General features: G+C 52.7%; 1 protein-coding gene across 1 annotated transcript in view; it reads right to left on the bottom strand.

Annotated features, from left to right (window-relative positions):
- Positions 1-2,554: 2,554 nt before the first annotated feature.
- Positions 2,555-12,274, bottom strand: part of LOC143375017 (uncharacterized) — a 32,023-nt gene continuing 22,303 nt past the window's right edge. The window contains exons 2-3 of the mRNA XM_076823706.1: positions 8,030-8,232; positions 2,555-6,951 (exon numbers count right to left, since the gene is read on the bottom strand). Of these exons, the coding sequence (XP_076679821.1) occupies positions 5,380-6,951; positions 8,030-8,232 (1,775 nt within the window). The 3' untranslated portion in view covers positions 2,555-5,379. The remainder of the gene's footprint in view (positions 6,952-8,029; positions 8,233-12,274) is intronic.

Genomic DNA, 12,274 nt, shown 5'->3' with positions numbered 1-12,274 from the left:
GATCGCCACACGACCGACACGTCCTGGACGAGCGAGACCTTTCGTCGACGGCGATCCATGGTTCGTCGGTTGGTCGTTACGACGCTGACGTTGGTACGCTTTTTCCCTTCGGCTCGCCTCGATCGCGCTTTGCGCTCGGTGGAATAAATCATGGGCCGTTGGAACAAGGACGTTGTTATCATATGGCGCGCAGTTTGCTTCATCTGGAATAAACAGTTGCCAGTTTCTATTGATTCGCGGCAATTTTACCCGGGTACACCCGCTGGGCTTATTTTTTACGTTTTTTATTTTAGTAGGAAGCATCGTGATTTTGTTTCTTTTAACGTAGACTGAAGGACCATTGGTCGATACCTGAATGGTCCTTGTCGGCCGCAGTGCAGAGGACGTTGTTGCTCTCTTCTGCGAGCGTTCTACCTGAACGCGGCGGGTAAAACGTGGGTAGGGAGTTGGTGGATTGGTAGCGAGCGGTAGATGGGGCAAGTGCAGCTTACGGAGACCGTTGCACCAGGGAACGAGTTGGGAAAAGTGCATCGCTTCCACGATGCACCGCAAGCTTGCACCGGATCGATGCACTGTTTCGTATCGTTAATTTTAAGGGGATCTTTTTAAAAAATATATAGAGAACTTTCGGTTTCCATGAACAGCTCCAGCTAGAAAGTTCGCAGTCAGCTGATACCTCCTCGCGATGCTAACGATTGCAAATGGGATTACGATCCTCCTCTGAATTCAGCAGGGCGGCTGATTTACTGGCGCGAAACACGCGATCGTCGTTATTCAACGATACCCGACGGGACCTGGAAACCGTTTTACTTTCAGTGGGACGGCTTCGCCCCTGATTTCCTGTTTTCCACCTGAAAGACGACTTGTCAGAGAGCACTCCTCTGGGCTCGCGCTCAGCCACGGCCGCTTCTTGCTCCAGATGACTGTTTTCAAGGTACCGGTTCTCCGGTTGCGATCAGATAAATTGGAGGTAAATAGCGTCGCGATAGGGGACTGCGGTGCAGTGCACTTTAAAAGCCAGCGGAGCTATCAATCGATAGATCAGCAACGTGTACATACAGCGGCCGCGTACGTGTACCTGTTTCGCGTCGAATCGCTTAGCGTGGCTGGCACTATCAAGGCCAGTCACTCGATTACTCGCGTTTCTTATGCACCCGACGCGAAACCGTGAACAGGACACACGAAGCCTGGCACGTAACCGATGCTCCACGTCAGCCTGCGTCGGCTGTTTTTCCACGAGGACAGCGGGCACGTTCTATCCACGCCGAAACAACTCCTCTATGCACCGTTCAAATATCTACTTAATGGTCGACGCGAAACAGATCGGCGAACGGGTCAACGAACCCGCTTTCCCGATTGCTGCAAGACACCTGGGGGCTGTCCAGACCGTGGATGAAAAGGGACCATTGTGCCAATTGCTGTATTAAAAAAGGGAGACGCGGTATCTCATGGTTGCCCGAGCAAACAAAGTACAAGGAAACGAATTATATTCATGCTACAGGTGTGCCTTGCACATGGATATGCATAGTTACTCGCAATTTCACGCGAGAAAGGCGAATTGTAATTAGCCCTTTTCACCACGGGGCTCGCGATAATTGTGACATTCATCCCGAACGCTGTAGCCTCTCTTCCTAGATAGTTCAGAAGCTCTTGATCCTCCCGTGAAATTAATGTTGAAAATGTCACGGACTACCAATCGATCGAGCGCGTTTTCCAAGATCCTATTGAACAAAGATCGGCTAACGCTGCCGTATAATTTATCCGCGCGTTTGACTTCATTAAGGCCAGCGAATAAATTACCCGCGGTCTCCTCCTCGTCGATTCCGCCGAGAATCTACACGAGTGCGTGGAATGAAAATTACACGGGGAACGTTAAGTGGGCGGTCCTGTAAACGCAAGAACGAGTCCTCCGCGGCTGGACCAAATAAACGATGCCGAGAAGCCGCTAGCGTCCAGAGCCATCAAGGTCCACCGGGTGAACACGAATTCCGATCGGGGACCATTTCAAAAGCGTCCCGCGATCAACCGGTGACCTTCGTCGCCGTGGATCGCCCCGATTTCGTCACCCTGAGAAAGAGGAACTGCAGAGGCGAGAGCCAGCGTTCTACTCTGTGCAGGGTTCACTCGAGAGAGGAAAAGGGACCGTTCCACGGGCGAATCGGTCCACTTTCGCGCGGATTCGTCTGTGAAAGGGGGAGGCAGGCCAGTCCCGATACAATAATTTCACGGTGGTGCGTCGTTGCACAAGCCTCTCCTTTTCTAAAGTTCATCACGCGGCCGGAGTAATCTTCGCTCGCGATCTTACGAAAACGCGAGCTAATTAGCGGCGCGAGCTAGCGCGTGCCTCGACGTGTCTGCGATCGGATCGGGGCCCAGGGAAAAAGAGGAAAGAGGGAAAAAATAGCGTGGGCGTCCGCGCACGGGGAATAAAGGAGCGTGGAACCCTGAAAACAGCGAAGGGGGGGAGGTGAGAGGGTTGCGAGAGGACGCGAAGCAAAGCGCGGAGAGCGCGAAAAGTGGCCAAGGCCTCCCGTGACTTTCTAACGACAATCACTTTTATGTAACGGCCATTATTCGTCCCTTTTATTACAACAAACGTAAATACAAATCTCGCGAGCTATATTACGCAGGGGCGACCACGTGGAAATATCGTCTACGGCCGCGGATAAATCTCCGGCGGCGGGATGGATCTCGTGTAATACGTGTATTGCAGGGATTAGGGGCTGTTGTGTTACGCAGAGCCTAAGGGAGGGTAGCCTTTTCGGATTCCTCCGACAAGGGACTAGAGGGCCTCTTTGGCGATCGACCGGTTATACAGGGTTTCCGCAGAACAACGTCTGCCCTCGAGTTTTCCATTTTTTCTGGCAACACGAGGGCGCCCCCCCTCTGCCCTTGCGCTCGGACCTATGACTTCTCACGTTCGCCCGTCGGACCACTCGGAATTACCTCGTTTTTACAGACGAGCGGCCGTGAACGAACACAGAGCGCCGTTTCTCCTTCACCGGGCGAGCCTCCGAGATAAGGCGCGCCGAGCACAAGGGGTTGTTCTTGCAACTAGCCCCGCGCACGGTCGTCGGCTTGCATCGGCGTCGCAATCGAGCCTTGCTGCTGCGGGATCACTTCTTCATTCTCTACGCTGGCAAAGTTTCTTTTGGCTATGTCTGTTTTATTTAACACACTGCGTGGCTTTCATTTAAGAATTTTGCGTATCTGGAAATGGAAGCTGAGTTCTTTTGTTCAATATCGGTGAGAATGATTTCATCTAATTAACTAGTTGATAAACTAGAAATTTCGGTTTTGTGATTCCTAATGGTGATCCAAGATAATCCACCAAGGCTCGATCGTTCCGCCGTCGTTTAAATAACTCTTCCCATTAGTCATACATAGTTTTCCATTATAGTTTCGTCAGTATACGATTTTATACACAAAAGCACACCGAATCGCAAGTCGTACATTGTCACACAATCGTACACATTCTCTATATGCATACGTGTATAAGTAGATCCCTTTTTTAAATACAAAAATAAAGGGTTGATCTTTGATTGGCGACTTGAAACTAAATTAAATTCAATTTACTGTACACAATCGTGGTCGTTTGCGGTTCCCTGGGGGAACGCCGGGATAACTTTCGACTACCCCGCCGAGAAATCGCTCGATTCTCGCGGAATCAACGTAACGCAACTATCGATAACGCATTTTATACACGTGTAATAAATAATACCGTCGCGCGGGTCTCGGAGACACGAAACAGATTAATTTCTTCGCTCGATTAATTTACCCTAAAACAAACAAGTATATACAAAATCTATTAATTACCCTTTTTTTTTATACACTTTCATCCTTTTCTTCGCGAGAAACGTAACATTTTTGGCACTTCGTTGATTAGCACTAATTCATCCCAATAAACCTCCAACGTCCCAACGTTCGCAACAAAAACTCAGCACCCTCTTTTCGAAAACTCCTCGTCACCGTTCGCAATCTCCCTTCGCGGTTAGTTTCCCCGCGGTTGGTTCGTGCAAACCGCTACGAAGTTACGAGCTGCGCGGTTCAAGGGCCGCTCGCGCGACCCAATTGAACCCCCAAGAGAAAAAGAGAAACGTGAGAGCCGGGGAGAAACAGGAACGGAAATAATCGGCCCGATTGGAGGCGGCAGGAAGTCGACGCCAGTTCACGCGCCGATCATCGAAACGGATGCTCGAAATTCACCCGGTAACAACTCGCGTCCCCTCGTCCTTCGTTTTTCAACTAGTTACAATGGTGATCGTTGTTTACGCGACAATCTGTCAATTAAACTCGAATCAAAGTGCAATTAGTCCCTTCACTTACAAAATTAACGACCGACGATGCAAGTCTGCAAGTGGATTCTGTGGTTTTCAGACTGCTAGACGACACTTACAACATATTTACACGAATGAACTGAAATTTGTGATTTAATAGATGATGTTCTTCCAAGTTCCTCCACTTTGCTCGTGGCTCCTCGGTTTTCCATTTATTCCTAAGTTCTTTTGGGGCACGATCGATTACGACGAGGAGAACGGAAATCGCGAAGAAGGCGATCGAAGAACGGAAAAAGGAAAGGTAGAGAGGATCGAGCAGTGTTCGACTTGCATCGGACAGGTGTTCAATATCGCGGTGATAGGTTGGTGAATGGAAATTACCGGTTTCTCTGATTCACCTTCTCTCTTTCTCTTCGTCTTCCTGCCTATGGTCTCTCTCCGTCTCTCGATCCAACACGCTCGTTCGGATCACGTTTACAGATTCGCCTCTCGCCGAGGCGCGGAGAATTTTCTACGAAAACGGGGCGGGCCTAATAAATAACGAACACGTACAGACAAACATCAACGGGGAAGCGTTTCTCGGCGATCCTCGGTGCTCGATCTTCGATTCCGTCCCTCGACGAGCTTCGCCGAGGCTCGTGCCACCCAGAAATATTGAACGGTCGATCGGCGGCCGGTGTCGCGCCGAGAATCGAGCACAGTTCGAATCGTGGAGGGCAAAAAAACGAGCTGCTCCGGGCAGCGACTTTCTCCCGACACGAGTGTGACGATTCATCGCGGCCAAGAGAGCGGGATATTCGAGTCTAAACTGCTCGATAAACGTTGATCGTTCAGTGCCAACCCGGTCTGTGATCCCTCTGGATCGCGTCCGGGGCGGTACGTTCCCGGACGACCTCTTAATTCAATATTCCAACGTCTGACACTTTCTCGTAGCACCCTGGTGAGTCGGAGCTCGCCTGGAGATTTGGAAAGTCCTGCTTTCGAATGGATAGGAATTTCTCAGCGGGCCAAAAGTTGAAAGATCTGGGAGTTACTTCCACGAGGTGGAAGTAACCAGTGGTCCAGGGTGCGCGAGGGAAAGTATCAGAGGAATATCGCGCGACTACTTGAAGTAGTGTTTCTTCCTCGTCGACGACCTGACGCAGGGCGCTTCGCTGCCCTTCGAACTCACTGAGTCCTTCCATGTGGTCCTCGGGGGCGTCAAGGGCTCGCTGAACCTCGTCTTAGCGAGGGAGGCTGCCTTGTGGCTCGAATCCTGCTCGACGTCACCCTCAAAGAAGCGACACATCTCCCTGACGGGGACAGACCTGGCTCCTCTATTAAGATCGTGTAGTGACCTGGCGCGTTGCTTCCCTCTGGGACTGGGTTTCGAGGACGCTCGGCCGAGGTCCTCCGTGCTCCTGGCCAGTCGACCGCCTAGCCTCGAGAGCGACTCGAACAACGTCAGCTTCTCCCGCACTGGCACGTAGTGGTCAACCCTCTGACATCGCTCCAGGAGCCTGGCCACGTCCTCCTCGCACGGGGGTTCTGTTAAGACCGACAGAGAGGTCGAGCACCTCGGTAGAATCGTCGAGTTAAAATTCTCCAGAGGCTTGGCCGGGGCCTGCGACAGTTGACGGGGCACTGGAATCCTGGACGACAACTGGGCCAGGCGTTCCTTGCGTTCCTGAAGCGTCTCGACCGCGGTACTGGCGGGTTGCTGCGTTGGTAGCAACTGTGCTCTGTCCAGCAGCTGTCCCTTCTCGCGGACGCTCCTTCTCTCCCTGGCTCTGCTCCTCCTTTCGTTCAAGTCCGTTCTGAGTATCCCTGGATTCGCGTTACCAGCCTTGGGGCTGTTGTTGTTCCGCTTATCCTCCTCGTTCCGATGATCTTCCTCGAACCTCACGGTGGAAGGCTCGCTGGGCTTGACTGGCGGCAGCCTGCTCACCACGTTCTTCTCGTTCCTCAGCCTGGACGCGTCGGCGTCGGTGTCGTCCTTCTTCGGCGACGTCAGACGGAACTCGTCGTTGTCGTTCCCAGAGTAGATTCTGCTTCTGGATCTGTTGGAGCCGTACGTCTTGAGGATGTCGTTGTTGTTCTCCTCGGCTCTGGCCTTCCGCCTCCTGGCGTCCTCCTCCAGGACTCTCCTGCTTCTAGCTTCGTTCTCCCGCCTCCTTGCTTCCTTGTACCTCTGTATTCTTTGCTCCCTGGTCTCCGGCTCAGGAAGGGACACCGCAGAGTCCACGGAATCGACGCTGGAGCGACACACGCCGCCCCAGGGGAGGCTGTCGTCGCTGCCCTCGCTGCTTTCGCTGCAGCCCCAAGTCCTGGTCACCGGCTGACCCTTCGTTATTATCGTCGGTATGCTGCGAAACTCGCCGAGCAGGTCCTCGTCGCTCGAGTTGCTACTGGACCAACCCCGTAGCTCGCTCCTCGCTCTCCTCCTGGAGTCTTCCAGCAACGTGGTGACCCTGGTGTCCTTCTCCGAGGGCGAATCGCTCGGCCAGCAGCGCAACTCGCTTCGAGACCGTCTCCTGGACTCCGTGGGGCTGTCCGGCAGCGGGACTGGCCCTCTGGGACAGATGGTCAGGATCTCGAGGAAGTTCAAGCAACGCTGCGCTCGAAACGGCGTCTGCCTGACCAGCTCCGCTGCGATCGCTCGAACCCACGACCAGTAGATCGGCTCCGTATCTGCCTGTGTATGGAGAAACATTCTTACGTTAGTAGGATAAGGTACTGGAATACCATCGAGGGACCTGAGACATAGAGCCAAGGCTCCGAGGAGATCCGTGCAAGTTCAATATTCCCTCAGATAAGAAAAGGTCTCAAGCGACTAGACGTCATCGCTATCTGACAATAACTCTTTTGTCCCTGACGCGCCCTCCCCCGCGAACGAGACTCGAGCAAAGTGACTCTCAGGCGCCGTTCAATCGAGATGTTACGAGATGATCGGGGGGATATCCTTTGAGTGACTAAGCCAACGGAGCCAAAGGAACTCGTTCGCCCAGGAAAAGGAGGATGGTGGGACTCCTTGACAATGCCGGGTCATGGGAGAATGGCTCAGCCATCTCCCACGCGTCCGTTTGTCGTCGGGACTGCGGATTTTGACCTTGCCCACTGACCTTATTTACCATCCCCAGCGTCGAGCGAGCGCGGGCTTACGTAATCCCGCAGCCGCCCCCGCGTTTCTCGTCCTTATCTCGCCCGACGTCCTTCGAGAACCTTCCCACCATCTTATCCGGCGATCTTTCGGCCGAAGCCGCAGGATCCGCCAGATTCCCGATCTGACTCGTTGCGCGGAGATCGGGGGGAGGGGAACGGCGCGATTCGCCAGGCCGACGGATCGCTGGATACTCGTTATGCAAAGCGAGGAGAAAGTCAGGCGAACAGAAATTTTTGGCCAAGTCTAGGGAATCGGTATCGACCGGCTCCGAAGCATGGCCGCGGGATTGTATAACGAGAGTAGAAATCGAATGGCGACGCTGGCAGACCGTAATTAGAAGTTGCGGCGTTTAGCAAAACGGGAGCTGCTAGGCGCGAGAAAGTGTTCGCGGGCAAGGAAACGGATCGTGCCGGAGATAAGGGCCATTTACATGCAATTACATTGCGTGTTGCAACGAATTTATTCTGCCCCGGCCTATACCACCACCGTTTTCGACTTCCTCCTCGCCGCAGACTCCGACTTCTGGCCCTTTCCAACTTTATTAACTAGGTTGATCCAGCTGACTGAGCCAACAGCGGAACCACGTAGCGAGTTAAAAACACCGAATTACCCAGAAAGTGGCGAGTGCGTGGTCCTGCGAGTTACTCAGCGTGAAACCAAGTGCCAGCGCGTGAGGTTGACAGTGGCTGGGTGCTGCCTGTCGCAGGTTCAACGCCCTCAGCGGCAGCCTCATCGGAGTACCCTCGACCCACAGCCATCCCATCCTGATGGAAACGACCCGCCTCTCGCCTAGGTCCTCCACGTGCAGCTCGCCTGGAACGAACAAAAAAATTGGGGGTCTAATGAGGATCAATCAGACCTGGGCAACTCGTTCATTATTGATCGACCCTCCCGCGGCAATTGAGGATACGCGGTGACCTTTACCGCTGCTCGCGTTTAATTAAAAACCAGCCCCCAACCGGCGACCGTGCATAATTCATCAGCGCGTACCGCGTCGCGTAGCGTCGTCCACGCCGATTCACGTGTCACCGAATCATTTGACATTTGCGCACGCGACCAATGCCCACGGCTTTTATTCCGCTCGCAACTACGGAGATACAATAACGAGTTTAATAATAAGCTTAGGGATTCTCGTTTCCACCCGAACGAAAGTGGATAAAGCCGGGGCGGCGGTCGTGAAATTGACGTCATTCGACCGAGCCCCACGTAGGAGTGAGTATGGCCGACAGCGCTATCACGGACGTCCCGTGGTCTCCCTTCGGCCCGTCTCGATTCGCCCCAGCAATTACCGCTGGAAACGTCACCTAAACACGCCCACGCCTCGACGCCGGGCATTCGTGGCTATTTTCGCTGGGCCCTAAACGTGGAAATAGACACTGGGATCTCGACTGCACCTCGAGGGCGCTTGTCGTCGGTCTCCTCCGATTTAACGCCACCCGCAACGAACCCCCACGCTCGCCTCGATGTGGCGCACAGTGCTTCCAAAATGGCTTTTCGTGGACAAAATTCCGTATCACGGTGAATTCTTAACTAAAGAAAATTTTCGAAAACTACTGTTTAACATTTTAGCAAATTTAATCCCCGACAAAACCAGCAGAAAAAGATAAAAATCGGTTGAGAATTGACGGAGATACGGAATTTTGTCCACAAAAACGCACTTTGGGACCACTGTGCGGCGGTTCTGATCCCTATCATCCTACAAGCGAGGCGAATAGAATTAATCCGTGGAAACGAGCTGGTGCGCGCCGGAATCCTCGACACCCCCCGAGGCCTGTTGCGCAACAGAGCCTTGTTATCTCGACTATTATATCGAGCACGAGCCAACGAGAGCCACTGCGACGCATACAAAGCGAGTGGAACGAGTGGCCGTTAACCACTTCCATTAACCGCAGCCCCGAGGAATTCCTTATCAATGGTTCGAAGGACGTCGGCGCGGCTGGCGCGCGGCTATCGAAAGGACGCGATCGACCGGATTCCTGGGATTCCTGGGCTCGATAGCAGCGAATTGGCGTAGAGCTACTGCCACGGGGTCCTTCACCCGTGCCCCTGCCACACGCTCGTCCACGCAGATGGGCGCCGTGGGCCGCGTGCTCGACGAGGAACGACCTACGACACACGCCCCCACCTGGTTTCCACGGAAACCAGCTGATGGTCTGTGAATAGCCACGATCATTTCCATATTCGCATCGATCGCGTGGGCTAAAGATAGAGTCGCGGGGACACCTTCAATGGCAAGATATTTCACTCTTCACGGCGTTTTCGGGACATAATCAGGCTAGAGTGGTACGGGCCAATAGCCAGCGGCGTGTGGAGCGTTTACGGTTAATCGTTTCCAGAGCAAACGAAGGGATTTAAATGCGGCACTTTCGAAGCGTCTCTTCGATTTTTTAATAAAGGACGATTTTCCTGCGACGATCCAGCTATTTAGAGCCCATTGGAATTGTTATTCCTCAATCCTATTTCGAAATTTTATTACTGCAAGGTGTTTCTTATGAAAATTCTCGACTGACAGCTGATACCCTAGCTACCGACGCTCACAGTGGGCTTTGCGCTTGGAGCGAAAATTTCCAGCTCCGATTTCATCAGTAGCTTGCAGCCGTGTTAATTACGATTCAACGTTCCCATAGCCGTGGAAGAATTGAAAGTGCGCGCGGAGATTCTGAATCTCCGAGATGAAGAAACACGTCGCACGGAGACGGGCGTCGCTTGCACGAATCGAGCGCGCGTGTGCTCGATAGAACGACAAAAGGCTGCTTTCAACAGCCGTATAACTCGCGCGACGGTGGAAGGGACGTATCATTAACTTCATTCAGCCTCGTGTCCGCCGTGCATCGAGTGTCCTCCAACCGCAGTTCCAAGAAAGCGCGTATTAAAAATCGCGAAGCAAATCCTTTGCGCTCGTTCTCCCCGGCTCGTCGATCCCCAGGCCTCTGGAAATCGGCACACGCGACGCCTGCCATGACACGCGAGCGAAACAAGTCGATCGTGACTTACGTGACAGCTCGTAAAAAACCGCCCGCAATTGTCCGTAATCCCTCTGCTCCTTCCATCCCTTTGTTTCCCGCCTCGCGTCCCTGCACGCGCCATTATCGTGAAAGTGTCGCGAATCTCATCGACTCTGCTAGCTAGAGGTAATGGAGAAGCGGCGCCGGTTTCGCGTTCTTCCCACGCGAAAAACGAAAGCTCTCTGCAGCGAGGAGCGTGCCTCTCTGCCAGCGATTCTTCTAATCTGTTTTCACCGCCATTTCCAAACCACTTGGCACGCAGCATTTTTGCAACGGTGAATCACGAGAGCTTCAGGGTCAGCCCCGCTCGTCGCAGGCAACTAGGAACGACGCATCGTGAGATTTTCCGCGGAGAGGATTACGAAACACGTGATTCATCATTACGCCCCGTGGAACAGGCATTAGGCTTCAATTTTTTCGGCGCCAGTCAGCTACGTTAATTGCACCGGCAATTATATAGGACGAACGGTTCGAGCTGCTTCGTACGCTCGAATCTTTCGGCTGTTCTGTGTACTGTTGATCAGGGGAGTCCACGCGAGGCCTGCGAATTTGAAACGTGGGTCGAGTCACTGTAGCCTGACGGCTCAATTAAACACTGCACTTTGGATGTTGCAAGGTAACGGAGCGTAGCAAGTATGCACTTGGAATTCAGTTTTTGCCAATCAACTTGAGTGTTTGAAAATGGCCTGGGTTTTTTAAGTGGAACGCGGGATTTTTACCAATATTCTATTTTATATCTCATTACTGCTTTTCGCCTACTGAGGAATAAAGGCTCCCTTCGTTAGCAGCGATGGGAATTTACAACTTTTCTAAGGAGTGTGCAGAATAATATTAGTCTAGCCAGTCTATTGAGTTGTGGCATGACTGAACATCTGTTTGGAGTGTAACCCGTTAAATCGTATTCTCTGATCGGGGACGCTCGTTTTGGGAGTCCGTGGCCCCAGGAAAGCGTACACCTCCCTTCGGTCGTGCCATCTAAATGGCACGAAACGCGTCTGGAGCCAAAGAATCCCGAAGCAGAGGCACCATCCGCTCTCTCACGGTTCATTAAATCCGAGAAGTCGTACGCGAGGCATTCGTGTGAACGCCCCATAAATAAACCGATCCTCTATACCCGCATCCTGCCGAACTGAAAGTTCCTCGTCTCGAGAGCCGGCAATACGTGACACAAGTATGTGACCCGATTTTCTGAAACGCAGAGTCCTCGATACTCGCGAATCCAGCGCTTCATTGGCACCGGTTTGCGACCGATGGAGCACGTGATACAGAACATGTGACACAGCTACTAGGGCCATAAAATCGGCAATCACCAGAAGCCGTAAATTAATTTTCCTGATATCATCGAAGGGCGATAAGAGTGGTGTAAAGAATATTTATAAGGAGCGAAGCTTCGGACAGCTTCAACGCTGATGGCAAGTACAGAAAGGCAAAAGCGACGGTAACCATGCGCTCTTTCTCCCGTGCGCCTGTCCAAGGACAATCCCTTCGTCCATTCACGAATTTTTATTACGGAAGTGCATGAATATTTATGAACGAGCCGAGGAGGTTCGAGTATCGGCCTGTCCTGCGTGGAAGAACCTTAAGCGCGGCTCGTCGCATGGTTGCCTGGCCCCCGTGTCTGGCCCACACACCGCAGTGGCACGTTTCACTCAGGAAACCGTTTATTTCCTCAGATCCTAGGATAACGCACAGCTGTCGCGTATACCCGGTGACTCTTTCCTCGGTCTAGTCTGAAATTGATACCGTTAACCATTTCTCGTCCACATCCATCGCCATTAGACACTGGAACCTTACACCTCGTATTTCTCCAGCATCTCTCTCGTGACGCACGTCTCCTCGTAGGCGTTACC

The sequence above is a fragment of the Andrena cerasifolii genome, chromosome 12 (genome assembly GCF_050908995.1).
Source record: "Andrena cerasifolii isolate SP2316 chromosome 12, iyAndCera1_principal, whole genome shotgun sequence".
Lineage (NCBI taxonomy): Eukaryota > Metazoa > Arthropoda > Insecta > Hymenoptera > Andrenidae > Andrena > Andrena cerasifolii.
Note: the sequence above shows the minus strand (reverse complement) of the source record. Positions and strands in the feature narration are given on the sequence as shown.